A 19,068-nucleotide genomic window follows, 5' to 3' on the forward strand; every position below is an offset into this window, starting at 1 on the left:
TTTTTGTATTTTATATAGTCTGTATTGTACCTCTCCGTTTTATTATTTGTCTACTCTTAAGAAATTATTTAACTCTTCCAAGTCTAAGTCTCAGCCTCCTTTCTGTAAAATACCTATTGATCATGAAGGGTGATGGTAAGGATTAATGCTTGAAAAGTTCCTGCTGGAACTTTTAGAGACATAGTTTGCATAGAGTAAAACATACATAGTTGTACAGTTCTTTGAGTTTTGAGAAACTTATACAGTCAGGTAACTGTCATATATTAAGATATAAAATTATTTCCATCATCCCCAGAAGTTCCCTCCTGCCTCTTTATAGTCAGTCCACCTTCCATCCTTGCATCTGACAATCATCTTCTAGTTTTGGCCTTGAAGTTTTTCACCTTTTCCAGAGTGGAATCAAACAGTACATGGTCTTTTGTGCCTTGCTTCTTTCACTTAGCATCAAGCTTTTGAGATGTTGATGCAACATAAGTCCTCTGTTCATTTTCTTTGCTGAATAGTATTCCACTATATTGATGATACATGACTTGTTCAGCCACTCACCAGCTATTGAACATGAATTGCTTTCCTGTTTTCAGTTGTATCAATAAACCTACTATAGAAACCTTTTTGGACTTTTGAAGTTTTAATCTCTCTTGTATAAATACCTTGGGGTAGAAATGCTGGATCATACATTAAACGTATGTTTAAACTTAAAAGAAATTGCCAAACTGTTCTCTAAAATGGTTGTATCTTTTTGTGTTCTCACCAAAGTAGTATGAAGTTTCAGGGGCTCAAATCCTTCTAAGCACTTCTCAGTGTGGTTTTAACCTGCATTTCCCTAATGACTATTGATGCTGAACATCTTTTCATAGGTTTATCAGTCATTTGTATCTTTTCTTTGGGGAAGAGGCTGTTCATTTTGTCCATTGAAAAAATAGAGTTGTTTCTTACTGTTGAGCTGTGAGAGTTCTTTATATCCTGGATACAAGTGCTTTATCAACATGTGTTTTGCAAATATTTTTTCCCCAGTCAGCGGCTCTATGCTTTATTAACAGGATCTCTTAAAGTGCAGACATATTTTTATGATGATGATGTTTGATTTACCATTTTTTTCTTTTATAAATCACGATTTTTGTGTCCTAGAAATTTTTGGCCAAAGATTTACAAAGATTTTATTGTATGCTTTCTTCTGGAAGATTTATAATGTCAGATTTTACATTTAGGATTATGATACATTTTGAGTTAATTTTTGCTTACTGTGCAAATTATGGGTTGAAATTCATTATTTTGCAAGTGGATGGCCAATTGTTCAGCACCATTCATTGAAAAGCCTACCCTTTCTCCACTGAAATAACTTGAAAATGTTGAAATAAATTGGCTGTATAAATGTGGGTCTATTTTTGGATTCTCTCTTCTGTTCCATTGGTCTTTATAACCACATTTATGCCAGTACTGCACGATTGTAGCTCTTCAGCACGTTTTGAAATCAGGACACACTAGTCCTCCAATTTTTTAATTCTTTTTCAGCCCTATGTTGGCTACTCTATATCCTTATATTTTCCATACAAATTTTAGGATCAGTTTGTTGATTTCTATAGAAAATGCTATAAGGATTTTAATTTGGATTATTAATGGGATTATAGTTTAATATATACAGATTAATTTGGGAACAATTGACCTTTTTATAATCTTAAATCTTTCAATCCACAAACAGGATTTCTTTCCATTTATTTGGGCTTCTGATTTTTCCTCAACATCTTTTAGTTTTCAGTACACACATCTTACACATAATTGTTAGCTTTATTGCTGAGTATTTTGTTTTCATTGCTATGATAAATTGTTCAGTTTCTAATTGTTCATTACCATAATATAGAAATACATTGATTTTATATATTTATCTTTTTTTTTTTTTTTAAGTAGGCTCCATTCCCAACATGGGGCTTGAATTCATGGCCCTGAGATCAAGAGTCACATGCTCTACTGACTATTTATCTTGTATCCTACTAACTTTCTAAAATAATGTATTAGTTAAGTCAATTTTCTGTAGATTCTTTGGTATTTTCTATATGCAATCATGTTTCTGTGGATAAAAAGAGTTTTATTTCTTCATTTCCAACCCATATGCCTTCTAATTCTTCTTTTTGCCTCTGGCACTGGCTAGGACATCCAGTTCCATGTTATTTTAGGTCAAGACAAAATGACAGAAATGGATGACCTAGAAACGTTTCACAGATGAGTACGTTCTTATGATGATGATGATGCATCTAGAAGCCATCTCAGTCTGAACGAAAATGGGACACTTAGCTGGAAATTATCGCACTGTTGAGTGGTTGGTGCACTAGAACCATGTAGTAAGATAATCCTTTCCATCTCTAGGCCTTGTTCCACAAACTATTTCCAAAATATGATTTAAGACACAATTTGAATATGTTTTTGAGCCACTGTGACCCACAACGTATTTTATCAAGTCAAAGTTTATCTACTTTACAGACTGTTCTCCTCCTTGTGTGTGCTACTGAATGGGATCATAGATACGCCATTAAGCTTCTAATTACTACCTACTGATAAACTCTTCCAGAACCATATAAGCTCAAGAGAGATGGAAGAGGAGGCTCAAACATCTTTTTGTAGTTTTAAAAATTAAAAACCCCATAATTCCAATTGTTCTGCACAAAGAGGTTCACAAATTATTCACTGAGGAGTTTGAGGGAAGAACAAAGGGTAAATTTTATACATGGGGAAAATGGTAGCTTTTAGGGTGTTCTTTTTAACGAATAACCTGGTAATTCTGAGGGCTGTTAAAGCCATGACTCCTGAGAAGTGAAAAATATTTTGAGAAACGTTACCGTACGGCCCTGGGTCCCATTCCAACCCAAAGGCGCTGGATTTGCATCGACTTTGCCTGTCTCCCCTCGGCCCACTGACTCTGGCTGCAGCCATTCCGGAAGACTGTGACGTCATCAGACACTAGACAAAACCTCCCATTTTGGGGCTTCTCCAGCTGTCCCTACACACATGGTGACCTTAGCACAAAGAAGAGAATGCAGGCTGTGGAGCCAGGAGGCGTGGTTCCCTTTGCTGCTAACCAGCTGCTGATTTTGAGCCTCTGTCCTTACTAAAGAATAAAGGAGCCAGACAAAATAGGACAGTGATGATAGGAACATTCATTTTTTTTTTTAAACTTCTGTGGTGTGCTTATTTTTTTTTCTTAAGAGCTTGTAATGTCACAATATCACAATTATTCTATGAGTGATCTAGAAAAGTATTTTGTTCATTTTATTGGCAATCAAGCTGAAGTTCAGAGAGATAAACGTCTTACAGCTAAAATGGTAAGGCCTGTGTCAAGGGGCAAACAGAATACTGCTGCCTTCTGGGCCAGTGTTCTTTCTCCAGTATCATAGGGAAAGGACTGCAGAGAGGCAGCTTGCCAGGCATGGCTCTGTGGGCTGCCAGTGCTTTTAAAGTTTAAACTGGGATGCGCTTCTCATTTGCATAGGTCACTTGCACCGTGTGGTGTAGCCATCAGTTTCGTGATATGCCTGGCCCTTGAGTTGTGATGTTGTCACAGAAACATGGGTCTCCATACATCATTTGATTTCATTTGATTTTAGTATTTTATTATTAAACGTGTTCATTCTTCTCTATTTCAACCCTTCCCAGGACTCAATTTGTCATCTGCATCAAAACAGTTGTAAGTACTGGCTTGTCTAAAATAAAACAACGTGACCTGTAGTGACAGATTATCGTTTTGGGCTAGGTTTGCTCTATCACGCAAGAACAGAATATGGTAGCACATCAGCTTGCTATCATTCTAAGTCTGTTCATCCAAAATCTGACTCCTGAAATTCCATCATCTATGATAGCTAGTCAAATAAACACAGGTTGAAACAAACAGAAGACTTTTCCAGAAAACGTCCTTCGCTCTATTCCCCAACATTGCAGAGCAAGAAAGGTATAGCTCGGTCAATACATGCTTGGTCAGAAGTACATAAAAAAGATCATTTCATTCATACCTCTGGGTTGAGACTGAAAGCTTTTGCTGGTTTTCCCACACAGAGAAAATCAAAAATAATTTCCTTCATTGCAAAATCTAAACGTTCCTGTGGTGGAAAAGAGACAAAACAAAGATGTTAAAATACAAATTGAAGTGTGAAGTGTCTATTTTTATTATAGGCCACAGACAGGTGGGCTGCTACAAGAAGTAAGATACTGCTCCGTTTTATGCATCAAGAGAATCCCTGAAGGAAGACCATGCCTCTAGGAGCCATGGGAGAAGCTGCCTCGGTTTTCCTGTGACATGCAGGAATCCTTTTGTTATGCAAATGTGGAATTTAGTCCCTAAACCTTGAAATGGCTAAGGATAAAACAAACAAAAAAAAAACAATAAACAAATCCCTCAAAGTGAAAAACCAAAACACTTGGAGTGTCTGGGCTTAACCAGAGTCTCACCACTTCCTGCTTGTTCTGCAAATGCTGATAACCTCTTGAAACTCAGTTTAAAGTGTATACCACTGCAGGGGTGCGTGGGTGGCCGAGTCAGTTGAGCTCAGGTCATGACTTTGGCTCAGGTCATGATCTCATGGTTCAGGGGTTCGAGCCCTGCGTGGGGCTTTGTGCTGACAGCACAGAGCCTGGAGCCTGCTTCGGATTCTGTGTCTCCCTCTCTTTCTGCTCCTATACTCTCTCTATCTCTCAAGAATAAATAAATGTTACAAAAATTGTTTTAAATAAAAAATAAAAATAAATAAAAATACCACTGCAAAGTGACCATCTTCTTCTAACGTTTCAAATCCTTGGGCTCCTATTATAATGGACAATTCTGAGAGTGAAATGAATAATCAACAAATAAGGCATACTAAGGTTACTTAAGTGAGAAAGTATAACCAGATTCTAATGGTTTGAGACAGTGGGTGCTATGATATGACAGGTTCCTTTTAAACAATATTCTGGAATAAGCAAAGCACATTCTCAGGCATGTGATAACTATATGCAGAAAAATCACAATTAATTCATCTGCCTGAAAAACAAGTCATCTTTTCATTAAGAACAAATATGACAGAGGCACCTCATTACACCAAACACATAGAAAGATATCATATATTATTAGTCTGTAAAGTAACAACGGGCTCTTACATCTTTATATTGGCATTGATTGTACTCAATAGTATTTTCATGCCTACAATTTCCCTTTCTCCACACAGTGTTCTGAAGTACACTGGGCAAACATTTCCCCCACATTTTACAGATCAAGAAAGAGAAGAAAGATGCTCTCTCACTTGTTTAAGCATATAGAGATGGCTTGTGGCAGAGGCTGAACTGGAATAATTATCTTTTCACATTGTTCTAGAAGTCATAAGGAAGTCAAAGTTGGGATATAACCATTTACCTACAAAGCATGTTTTAAAAAAATAAAAATTTTGGGTCTAAATAGTAAACTAAATACTAAAAACTATGTTGACTATTATTGGACCCAGTTTTTAAGGAAATCAGTACCTGTAAAGTTTTTAGAAAAGTTCCTGGCAAAGAGTAAGTGCTTGATAAGTGCTAATATTGCTATTCATTCTTCTCTCTCACAGGGTGAAAGAACATTTTTATTTATTCCTCAAATTTCACAAAACCACCTTTTGATTTCCTCCAAACATCGAACTCTTTGCTTCCTTCTGACTTGATGAATCCAGAGCAGAGGATCAGGACAAAACTAGGGCTAGGAGTCGAGAGACCCTTTTACTAATAGGTTCTGGGGCCTTCGATGAGTCACTTCAACTCAGCTCCTTCATTTGACAAATGTTGAAAACACCTGACGTACCCATGTCACTATTTGTTTTGAAGGAAAAAAAACACAACTATGTGTGAAAACACTTACAAAACCATTCTGAAAAGTCTTTCCACATAAGCTATTACTTCAGACTCCTCATCTGGTAGTACTTCCTAGGAAGGAGACTGGCTACTTGAAGGCAATTAGATCATTCCCACCTCCAGAAGCTTCTCCATTACCTGGGCAATGAACTGGATGATTTTCACAAAGATGTTCAGAGGCATATCCCTGGGCACCACACCACGGGACCCTTTGGGGAAAAGTGTTGTGATGATGGTTATAAGACGGCTGAAAGATAAGGAGAAAAAAAAGAGAACACAAGCAAGTTTGCTGAGCTCCAGTTCTGTTAGTGAAAATGGCAGATGTTTCATCTTATCTAAGTATCAGAGAGAATTCAGAAAAAGAAAACAAACCATGTCATCCCTTTTTAATTAGCATAATTATTCTATGAAAACTTTTCCTGCAAAACTAAGGGCAGTTGGAAAATTACAGCCATGTGCTTGACTAACATGGTGAACCCAACCTTGGCCATGGGAGCTCGCGGTCCTGGAAGAGCCATTACCTAAGCAAAGACTGGATATGTCCTTAGGACTTAGATCTTTTAGAAAGGGTCAACGTTGAATAGTTTCTACTTTGGTCAATATAGGTAGCAGTGAAACAAAACACCCTCTTTATTGGCTGAGTAATGGTTATCATTAAGTCAGTGAGGTAGTCACCATTAATCCAAACCGGCCCCTTACCTCTGAGTAGCTGTGTTGCTTTCACATTTAATTCGAATCATGTAAACCCAGAGTAACCTGTACAGAGATTCCAGTGCAACTCGAGCCATCTTGGGGTCTTTATTCTGTAACAGAAATCAGGATGTAAGGGTAGCATTGGATTTAAGACTTAATAATATTAAATGGTAAAAAAAAAAAAGGTTAAATGGTAATGTATGGAATCTATGGAGATTATTCTTTTCTGAATGCCTAGAAATGCAGGGAACCTACAAGGCACCTGCATTACCTGGAATTTACGGAGTTTGCTTCCGGGTGTCCATTGTGTAAACAGTCTAGGAGGAGGGAATCCAAACAGCCACGAGGGCAGGGCAGAATACTTCCGGGGGAAGTCGCCTAAGTCACTCTTTTGCCAAGGTGAATACAAGGTGAATACCTGAAATTGCCTTCTTTCTCCAGCCCTAGGGAACCTGTATTCTCTAGCACTAAAAAAGAATTAATCTCTTCTTTCGAGTGTTGATTATGCCCTTGTAAATATTGTTTTTGCTTTGATTCCCCAAGTCCCCTCCCCCACCCCCACCTGCCTCAATCTAATTATCCAACGACATTTATTGAGATGAATGTGTACTAGGCACTATGTTAGACCACGGGATTTAGAGATAAAAGATAATCCCTTTCCCTAAGTTGTTTACAACCTCCGGAGGATGGGAGGCGAATAATAAGCAATCAACTCTAAGGTAGTAGGAAAAACCGGCGGGTACAGGAACTAGAGAATGGAAACAGAAAGGACAAGCTGTGGCAAGCTCAAGGAAGATCAGGAAAATTTTCCAGGGGCAGATGAAAACTTAGATGAACTTTAATCCACTAATTTACTCATGTGTTCATTCAACAAGCATTTGAGTGGCTACAAAGGGCCAGGTACTATGCTTGGCACAGTGTGAAACGTTGCACAGTGTAAAAGGATCACAGGAAGGGAGAGGGTGTGGCAGCTAAGAGAGCTGAAGAAAACAGGTCATGTCTCACACCCTGGCAATAGTGAACACCAGTGCATAGGGCCAGGTGAAGGAGCAGGGGCCGGTGAGAGCTGTGAGGAAGCCAGGGGTGATGTGTGGGGCCCTGAATGCCAGGCTAACAAAGGGGACCAGCATTCTCATGATGGTGACAGGAAGCCACTAAGATCAAGGAGACCATGGAAGAAGTAAGTCCCTGCCTACAACGTGGAGAAAGGAACAGAGGGAGACCAACTGTGACAGAGCAGCTGACTTCTGGGCAATAATAGACCTCATTGTTCTGTCTTACTCTAATCATATTCCTTTTGATGTAAATATCCTTCATTGGATAGGTTCCCTGATGCCTGTGGGATCTAGGTAACATTTTTTGGAATGGCATAACTGACCAGCCAATATGTAGCTCTAACGTACCTTTTCTGCCTCCCATCCTGGTATTCCCTCACAAACTCCCCAAGTTCTAGCTACACCATGTTCATCCCATTTCCATGTCAAGAGTGGGTTCCCTCACCCTCTGCCTCCGGCATCCTTCTTTCCTATCAGGTGAACCCTTCTCCTTCACAGTCGACTTGAACACCCCCCTCCCTTGTGCAGGCTTCTCTGTTCCTCTCCAGGATCCTTAATCTCATACCATTAAAGCTAATTATTTTGTCCTGCATATCTTTTGACTGTGAAACAACCTCTCCCATACAGTCTTGTTTAGATGTAGGAAAGGAAAGGGCATTATTTACTGCAATATCTATAAGAATTCCTGCCATTCTTCAGGGGGTTGATAAATGTTTCCTAAACAGTCTTTAAATGTCACTTTTAACTGTTTTTCAAGTTTTTTGCTCTTCTGTTACTTCTCTTCCCTTAATCATTTTTTTCAATCTTGTCACAATTGTTTTAGCTATTTTATTCTCAGTGTAGATACTTTGGGTACGGATATTTGTAGAATTCATAAGTGTTTAGATATAAAGTTTATTTTTGGGCTATGTAAATCAATCTTATGGAAAAGACTATAAGAGAGGAGTTTTTTAGATTTAGGAAAAACAGATTTCTTAGGTCAAATTTTTGGTGTCATCATTATTATAAAATTGTAAATTTCTACATGCATTTAGGTTTTTAGAACTCTTTTTACTAGTCTGTCCATTCATGTGCTAATACCACACTGTTTTAAGTTTTGAGACTTTAAAATGTGTTTTATTACTAGATTTACACCTGAAACTAATATGACACAGTATTTTAGCTAACTGGAATTTAAATAAAAACTTAAAAAAATAACACAAAATGTGTTTTATTATTTGGTACGGACTATCTTCCACCAATCACTGGTCTTTTCTTCTTTTAAAGGGTTTTCCCAGATATTTTTGCATGTTTATTCTTTCAAATAAACTTTATAAGTATTTTTCTAGCTCTATGGGAAAAAAGGCCTCGACTTTTTTTTAAGGCCCCAACTTTTTTTAAGGCCCCAACTTTTTTAAAGCATACATTTATATACAAAGGATAATTTTTTGTTTGTTTGATTTGTCTGTTTGGTTACATAAAGAAACTAAATCAACTACTAAACTGGTAAAGTTGTATTTAAAATATTCCATCATTTAAAAATTGGGGTTATTCTATTTTTAGATTTTACCATCTTTTAAAGTTTACTTATTTATTTTGAGAGAGAGAGAAGGCATGGGCAGGGGAGAGGCAGAGAGAGAGGGAGGGAGAATTCCAAGCAGCCTTCTTGCTGACACATTACAGAGTCTGATGCAGGACTCGAACTCATGAGGTGTGAGATCATGATCTGAGCTGAAATCAAGAGTCAGACACTTAACCGACTGAGCCACCAGGTGACCACTTCCTTAAGTGGCTTCTAATAACCTCCTGGACAACATCCAAATTCCATGAAGTGGTGCAGGAGGGGGCCTTTGGCAATCCGCCCCCCCTCCCCATTGCTAGCTCTTGCCTCCACTTTGGTGCAACCCATGTCATTACATCCCTTCTGCAACGTCCTAAATGCCTCAAAAGCCTTCCTACCCTTGGTCTATTTGGAAAATTTCTACTCCCTGGCAAGTTTCAGTTAGGTATCATCTCCTGTTAAATCCTGTACTATTACAACAACAATTTCTCCACCCCAGACAGATGGCCACATGCCTCTACTCTCTATTCTCTGCTTCCAGAATGTTTTTCTATCCCTTTATGATTCTTACCAGACTGTGAACTCCAGAATTTTGGTTGGTTCATTTTTGTGTCCTCAATGACTATCATATATCAATGGAAAAGAAGCAGACTGTGAGTAGTTGCAGAACAACTTGATGGATTAGCAAGATGTCTTTATACATGGAGGCAGTCTGAGAAAGTGGCATAGAATCATCCTGAACTTACTTCCTCCTAAGTACACAACAAATCTATAACTATATATGGAACAATTCCCTCAGGAAATAACCTGAGAACTAGCTGAACAGCTAGTTTACAAGGGATACAAGGGCCACACCAAGACAGGTAGGAGAGGCAGATACATGGTCTTGACAAAAAACCCTACCCCTACAGTGGTGGCCAGCCATGGGAAGGGGGCTCACGAATAAGGAATTTCTCCCTGAGGAGCATGTAGTTTGCGTTCCACATTAGCCATCCCATCCCTTGAGGCCTGCATTAGAGAAATGAGGCCCCAAGATGTGTTATTTAGAAAACCAACAGGGCTTACATCCAGGAGAGCCATAAGGCTGTAGGGAAAGAGAGAGAGATTCTGCTCTTAAAAGGCTTACATGCAGATTCACTCTCCCTGGAACCCAGTGCAAAAGCAGCAGTTTGAGAAGAGCCTAGACCATATGTGAAGAAAAAGTTGTTGATACTAAGACATGTGCTAGAAGAGCACAGAGTTGAGACTCTGCCTAGGGGTGGGGGCCCTGGTGGGTGACAGTTTTACATTCTTTCTCTATTTTGCTGGTGCTGGCACTGGGAAGCAATATTTTTGCACTCACTCTAACCAACCAGTGCCAACTCCCATCTCCCATCCCACTGCTTTGGACTTGTACCCCTTGTGTTGCTCCCATAATGATGCCCGTGTCCGCCTTGACCTACCAAAGCCAGCGGGCATGCATAGTCCACACAGGGGATGCTCTTGAGTGTCAGGCTCTGGTGGCCTGTGGTATTGCATTTATGGGCCCTATGAGTCTGAGACAACCAGAGATACAGTTCCAGAGACAACCAAGAACTAGAGCAAAGTTAAATATTAACATTTACTTCTTACCTAGGGCTACCTCCTTAAGCCTGGGCAAGATAGCTATCTTGTCTAATACATAGAAACAGAGTCAAGCAAAATGAGGAAACAGAGGAATATATTCCCCCCAAAAGAACAAAATAAAGCTCCAGGAGAAAAAAAAAAAGCTTTAATGAAGTGGAGATAAATAATTTACCTGATAAAAATTTAAAATAATGGTCATAAAGATGCTCATTGAAGCCAGGAGAAGAATGGATACACAAAGAAAGATTTCAGCACATAAGAAATATAAGAAAGTACCAAACAGAAGTCATAGAGCTGAGGAACACAATGGGCTGAACTGAAAAATATATTAGAAAGGTTTAACAGCAGACTAGATAAGGCAGAGGAAAGAATCAGTGATCTGGGAGACAGAGCAATAGAACTCATCCAAACAGAAAAGCAAAAAGAAAAAAATAATTAAAAAAAATAAAGATTGCTTAAGGGACCTATCAGACAACACCAAGCAGAATAACATTCTGCTTATAGGGCTTCCAGGAAAAGAGAGAGAAAAAGGGGCAGAAAACTTATTTAAAGAAATAATGGTTAAAAACTTCCCCAAACTGGGGACTGAAACAGACATCCACATCTCGGAACCCCAGGGGGTTCTGAACAAGATGAACTCAAAAAAAAAAAAAAAAAAAAAAAGACCTCACCCCAAGGCACATCATAATTAAAATGTAGAAAGTTAAAAACAAAGAGAGGGTCTTAAAAGAGGTGAGACAAAAACAGCACGCTACATGCAGGGGAACCCCCAGAAGGTTATCAGCAGGTCTCTCAACAGAAACTTTGCAGGGCAGAGTGGCATGATCTGTTTAAGGTGCTGAAAGGAAAAACAAAAACTTCCAAACAAGAATACTCTACGCACCAAGATTATTATTTAGAATTTAAAAAGAGATAAAGATTTCTCGAGACAAGCAAAAGCTAACGGAGTTCATCACCAATAAATTGGTCCTAAAAGAAATGCTGAAGAGACTGTGTTAAGCTTAAAACAAAGGGCACACTAATTAGTAATAAGAGAACACATGAAAGTAAAAATCTCACAGGTGAAGGTAAATATATGGTAAAGAAAGTGGACTAATAGCCTATAAAGTTAGTATGAATGTTAAAAGACATAGTAAAAATAACGATATACTAATTAGTTAAGGGATACAAAAACAAAGAGATGTAAAATGTGACATCAAAAACATAAAATGCAGAGTTTTAGAATGCATTCAGATGCTTAACCAACTGAGCCACCCAGGTGATCCTCTAGAATGCATTCAAACTTAACTCACTGTCAACTTAAAATAGACTTAAATATATAGGCTGTTGGATGTGAGCCGCATGGCAACCACAAAGCAAAAATCTATAAAAGATATATAAAAGATAATGAAGGGCATCTGGGTGGCTCAGTCAGTTAAGAATCTGCCTCTTGATCTTGCCTCAGGTTATGATTTCACAGTTCATGGGATTGAGCCTCACATCGGTCATTGCACTTATAGCATGGATCATGCGTGGGATTCTCTCTCTGCCCATCCCCACTTGCATTCTCTCTCAAAATAAATAAATAAACTTAAAAGAATAATGAGATAGGAATCTAAGCATAACACAACAGAAAGTCACCAAATCATAAAGGCAAAAAGCAAGAGAAGAAGAAGGGAACAGGGAGAAACTACAAACAGCCAGAAAAAATTAATAAAATAACAATAAGTACGTACCTATGAACAACTACTTTAAATGTAAATGGACTAGGTGCTTCAATCAAAAGACATAGGTTTGCTGAATGGATAAAAAACCAAGACTTATATATGCTGCCTGTAAGAGATTCACTTTAGATGTAAGGATACATACAGACTGAAAGTGAAAGGACGGAAAAATATTCCATGTAAATGGAACCCAAAAGCAAGCTGGGGAAGTTATATTTACATCAGATGAAACAAACTTGAAAATAAAGACTATAACAAAAGACAAAGAAGGATATTACATATAGACAAAGGGGTCAATCCAACAAGAAAATATAACATCTGTAAATATTTATACACCCAACATAGAAGCACCTAAATATATAAAATGATTATTAACAAACCTAAAGGGAGAGAATGACAACAACACAATAGTAGGAAACTTTAAAGCCCCCCACCTTACATCAATGGATAGATCACCTCGAAGGAAAATCAATAGGGAGGGAAATATCAGCTTTAATTCACACATTAGTCTTTAAATAGCACATTAGACTAGCTGGACTTAATAGATGTATACAGAACATTGTCTCCAAAGTCAGTAGAAAACATAATTCTATTCAAGTGTATGTGGAACATTTGACAAAAGAAATCATATGCTAGTCCACAAAACAAGTCTAAATAAATTTAAGAGTACTGAAATCATATCAAGTATCTTTTCCAACCATAGTATGAAAGTAGAAGCCAATTACAAAACGAAAATTGGAAAAATCACAAATATAGGGAGATTAAATAACATACTAATGAACAACCAACGAGTCAATGAGGAAATCAAAGAACTTAAAAAAAAAATAACCTTGAGACAAACAAAAGTGGAAATACAACATACCAAAATCTATGGATACAGAAAAGCAGTTTTAAGAGGAAAGATTACATTCATGTAGGCCTATCTCACGCAACAATAGAAATATCAAATAAGCAATCTAACTTTAAATCTAAAGTAACTGGAAAAAAACCTGTTAAATCCCAATGTTATCAGAAGGAAGGAAATAATAAAGATAAGAGTGGAAATAATGAAATAGAGACTAAAAAGACAACAGAGAAGATCAATGAATCTAACAGCTGGTTCTTTCAAAAGATAAACAAAATTGACAAGCTTTTTGGCTGGACTAAGAGAGAAAAAGAGAGGGCTTAAATAAATAGAATCAGACAATAAAGAGGCAAAATTGCAACCGACACAAAAGAAATACAAAAGATCATAAAGGACTATTATGAACAATTATATGCCAACCAATTAGACAACCTATAAGAAAAAATTAATTCCTAGAAACATACCATTTTCCAAAACTGAGTCATAAATAGAAAAATCTGAATAGACCAATTACTAGCAAGGAAACAATCAGTAATTAAAAAAACAACAACAACAACAAAAAAAGCCTCCCAACAGACAGAAGTTCAGGACCAGATGGCTTCATTAGTGAATTCTACCAAAGCTTCAAAGAAGATTTAATATCAATCCTTCTTAAACTTATCCAAAAACGTGAAGAAAAGGTTATGATGCTAGCATTACCCTGATACTAAAACCATATAAGAACACAACTACAACAACAAAAAGAGAAAATTACAGGCCAATATCCCTGATGAACATAGATGGAAAAATCCCCAACAAAGTATCAGCAAACTGAATTCAATAAGACATTTAAAGGATTTTACACCATGATCCAGTGGGACTTAGTCTAGGGATGGAAAGATGGTTCTTCATTTGCAAATCTATCAACATGATAAACCACATTAACAGAATGAGGGATAAAAATGATGTGACTTCTCAATAGATGAAGAAAAGTATTTGATAAACACAATATCCATTTATGCTAAAAACTCACAACAAACTGAGTATAGAGGGAATGTACCTCAAAATAATCAGGGGCCATAGATCACAAGCCCACAGAATATCATACTCAATGGTGAAAAGCTAAAAGTTTTTCCTTGAAGATCAGGAGCAAGGCAGCATTGCTCACTCTCACCACTTCTCTTCAGCGTAGTATTGGAAGTCCTACCCAGAGCAATTAGGCAGAAAATACAAATAAAAGTATCAAGATTGGGAAGGAAAATGTAAAACTATCACTATTTGCAGACAACATAATATAATACATAGAAAGCCCTAAAGACTCCAACCAAAAATCTTAGAATAAACAAATTCAGTAAGGTTGCAAGGTACAAAATCAATATACAAAAATCTGCTGCCTGTTTATATACTAGCAACAAACTATCAGAAAGAGAAATTAAGAAAATAATCCCATTCACAATTTCATCAAAAATAATGAAATACCTAGGGATAAATTTGACCAAGGAGGTGAACGATGTGTATATTGAAAACCATATGACATAGATGAAAGAAATGAAAGAAGATACAAATAAATGAAAGATATTCTATGCTCATAGACTAAAATAATTAATATCGTAAAAGTGTCCATATTACTTAAAAGTAATTTACAGATCCAGTACAATCTCTACCAAAATTCCAATGGCATTAAAAATTTTTTTTAATGTTTATTTATTTTTGACTGTGAGCGGGGGAGGGGCAGAGAGAGAGGGAGGGAGACGGACTCTAAAGCAGGCTCCAGGCCCTCAGCTGTCAGTACAGAGCCCAATGCGAGTCTTGAACTCATGGACAGCGAGATCATGACCTGAGCTAAAGCCAGACACTTAACCGACTGAGCCACCCAGCTCCCCTCCAAAGGCATTTTTCATAGGAATAGAACAACCCTAAAATTTGTGTAGTACCACGAAAGGTCCCAAATAGTGAAAACAATCTTGAGAGAAACAAAGCTGGAGGCATCATGCTCCTCGATTTCAAAATATATATCACAAAGCTATAGTAAGCAAAATAGTATGGTATTGACATAAAAACAGACACAACTGTCAATAGAATACAGGGCACAGAAATAAATGCAAGCATACATGGTCAATTAATTTACAACAAAGGAGTCAAGAATATACAATGAAGAAAAAGGTTTTTATCAATAAATTGTGCTGGGAAAACTGGACAGCCACATGCAAAAGAATTAATTTTACCACTATCTTATAATGTACACAAAAGTTAACTTAAAATAGATGAAAGACTTACATATAAGAGCAGAAGCCATAAAGCCCTTAGAAGAAAACATAAGCAGTAAGTGCTAGGTGTTGCTCTTGGTGATATTTTTTGGATCTGACTCCAAAAGCAAAGTCAACAAAGCAAAAATAAACACATGGAACAACGTAAAACTAAAAAGCATCTGCCAAGCAAAGGAAACCATCAGCAAAATAAAAAGGCAACTTACTGAATGGAAGAAGGTATTTGAAAATCATGTACCTGATAAAGGGGTTAATATCCAAAATACATAAAGAACTCACACAACCGAATAACAAAATATAAATGATCAGATTAAAAATGGGCAGAGGATCTGAATAGACACTTCTCCAAAAAAAACATACAGATGACCGTCAGGCACATGAAAAGTTGCCCAGAACCATGAATTGTCAGGGAAATGCAAATCAAAACCACAATGTGACATCACTTCCCACTTGTCAAAATGGTTACTATCAAAAGGACAAGTAATAACAAATGTTGGCAAGGAAGTGGAGGCAAGGGAACCATCCTACAATGTTGATTGAAGTGTAAACTGATGTAGCCACTCTGGAAAATAGTATGGAAGTTCCTCAAAACATTAAAAATAGAACTGCCATTTGATCCAGCAATTCCTTCTGGGTATTTGCCTGAAAAAACAAACAAACAAACAAACAAACAAATACCAATTCAAAAAGATATATGCTCCTCTATTTACTGCAGCATTATTTACAATTGCCAAGATATGGAAACAGCCTAAGTGTCTATCAATGGATAAATGGATAAAGATAATGGATAAAAGTGGACTATTACTCAGCCATAAAAAGAATGAAACTTTGCCATTTGTGATAACATGGATGAGCTTTGAAGATATTATGCTAAGTGAAATAGAGAAAGACAAATACAATATGATTTCACTTATATTTGGAATCTAAAAAATAAAACTCAATAATAAACAGAACAAAACTCATAGATACAGAGAAGATATTGGTAGTTGCCAGAGGGGAAGGAGATGGGGGTGGGCAAAATGGCTGAAGTGCATTAAGAGGTACAAACTTCATTATAAAATAAATAATTCATGGAGATGTAATGCAATGTATAGCATGGTGACAGCAATCAATAACTTTGAATTGCAAATTTGAAAGTTGCTAAGCAAAGAAGTTCTTATCACAAGAAAAAAAAATTTTTATAACTTTGTATTGTGACAGATGGTAACTAGACTTCCGTGGTAATCCCTTCGCAATGTATACAAATGATAAGCCATTATGTTATACACTGGAAGCTAATATAATGTATGTCAAATACACTTTAATTAAAAACAAAGAACCTATAAACAACAGGCAACCTTTGGTATGTAGCTGAAATTAATCTACCTGGTTCAATGATATTACTAAACATCTTCTACTTCTAATGGCATTTTGATATTCCAAAAGTGCTTTCATGGGCATCTGGGTGGCTCAGTCAGTTAAGCATCCGACTGTAGCTCAGGTCACGATCTCACAGTTCATGGGTTTGAGCCCCGCATTGGGCTCTGTGCTGACAGCTCAGAGCCTGAAGCCTGCTTCGGATTCTGTGTCTTCCTCTATTTCTGCCCTTCCCCTGCTTACACTGTCTCTTCAAAAACACACAAACATTAAAAAAAATTATTTAAAAAGTGCTTTCACATATAATGATATCAGTTAGGCATTTTATCACTGAGAGAGGCCAAATGACTTGCTGAAAGCCATTAAGCTAGTAAATGACAAGCAGGGGTTAGGAACTGATTTCTGCAGGAAGTACTATTTTCTGAGAAACTGGAATGTATATCTGACATGGGGCTTACTGTGTCAGGGATTGTTATTTATGCTATATAGGTATTAATTCATTTTAATTTTTACAACAACCTATAAGGTAGATACTGTCATCATTCTTATTGGAAAGATAAATCAAGGCACAGAAGGACTAATAAGTGGCAGTGCCAGAATTTGAACCTAGACTATCTGGTTCCAGTGTCTTCAAAGCATTAATTTTTCTACCCTGTTTAATATTATATGGTTCGAATATGCTACTGGCTCATAGTAGACTGTACTCTACTGAAAACAGGATTTCTTCCTCATTGTCTTTGCATTTCAATAGCAGTCAACACAATAGGGGTTTGATATATATTTTCAGGATGTAAACATTATACTATATGTCTCAAACCATTGATTTGTGTCAAAAATCTTCACTTCAAGATCAACGGACTCTTCTCCCATTGTAATCTGTTTCTCCATTAATTCATTAACAATAGTATATTAGTTTATTGTTGCTCTGAGGCACTGGTAAAAGTGTCCATGAAACTAGTAGGCTTCGGAGTGGATCTTTCCTGTGCCCCTTCCTCTCATCTCAGTGCTGGTCACCAACACACTTCACGTGACGTGTTAGTTGGCCCAACACCAGGCCCACCTTCCTTAAATTTTGCTTTTGATTTACTTAAAGCAATTCAGTGTTAACTGTAACAAGCAGGGAGAAGTGAATTCACTGACAACTTGGCTGGTGATAGGGTCATTCGAAAGACCTCTGTTTGTCAAGATCCACTAGCTGACCATTTGTACTAAGTCACCTGCACTTTTTATGAACATGCAAATTTCTTGACTGCTCCCAGATGTTCTCAGTCAGAATCTCTGAGGGTAGGTTTCAAGAAGCAGCATCTGTAACAGGCTTCCTTGAAGATGCTGGTGCATGCTCAGGTCAAGCTCTATTGACAGAGATTGATAAATAATTTTGGTCATCTTTTGATCTTGTTATACTCGAATACCTTCTAGTACTCTCTTCCATGTCAATCAGAACTATTGAAGTAAATCTATTTTTTTTTCTGTTGTATTCCCTTGCATATCATGTCAACCCCTTTCTTCTTTAGGGCATTTCCTTTTGATGCTCTGATCATAATTCCCCTATCAATGATCATATTACCCAAATAACATATGTGCTATAGTTTAGGATAACCGTTAAAACTATTGTACCAACAATTTATGGTTATTTGCTCTTCAATGCCTGAATAAATAACGCACTTATGGAAAGTAATGTCCTTGTCAGCTGATTACTAATTTTTAAACCCTGTTTACATGCACTGTTAGAATTTATAAATCCCACTTTGAAATGTGCCTCAGACAAATCTGAAACACAGATGAAAAGAGATTTTCTCAACTGTATAGAAATGAGATCAATATCAAAGCAGAATAATTGCATCTACAAAATTATTATTTAAAATAGCCAATACTATATCACTTAAAGTTGATAGTTACAAAGATAATAGTAGTTGTTTTAAAATAAATCGTGTCATACTTTTTAATGCATTTTATCCATGGCTGAGGAATCCTTACATATTACTCATTGTCTACTCAATGATATAAAGATATCACTAATTATCTTACTATTATATGAACAGTTAAAAAAACACTTCTTAAGTTTCCTCAAAAAATTAACAATAGAACTCACCTATGACTCGGCAATAGCACTGCTAGGAATTTATCCAAGGGATACAGAAGTGCTGAGGCATAGGAGCACATGTACCCCAATGTTCATAGCAGC

The 19,068-nt window shown here is 37.0% G+C and overlaps 1 protein-coding gene across 1 annotated transcript in view; it reads right to left on the reverse strand.

Moving 5' to 3' along the window:
- The window catches only part of FRY (FRY microtubule binding protein), a 261,360-nt gene that overhangs the window by 133,146 nt on the left and 109,146 nt on the right, over positions 1-19,068 (reverse strand). Inside the window, exons 12-14 of the mRNA XM_029938476.1 lie at positions 6,541-6,644; positions 5,980-6,088; positions 3,999-4,085 (exon numbers count right to left, since the gene is read on the reverse strand). Coding sequence (XP_029794336.1) covers positions 3,999-4,085; positions 5,980-6,088; positions 6,541-6,644 — 300 coding nt within the window. The remainder of the gene's footprint in view (positions 1-3,998; positions 4,086-5,979; positions 6,089-6,540; positions 6,645-19,068) is intronic.

This window comes from Suricata suricatta, chromosome 4, assembly GCF_006229205.1.
Source record: "Suricata suricatta isolate VVHF042 chromosome 4, meerkat_22Aug2017_6uvM2_HiC, whole genome shotgun sequence".
In the NCBI taxonomy this organism is placed as follows: domain Eukaryota; kingdom Metazoa; phylum Chordata; class Mammalia; order Carnivora; family Herpestidae; genus Suricata; species Suricata suricatta.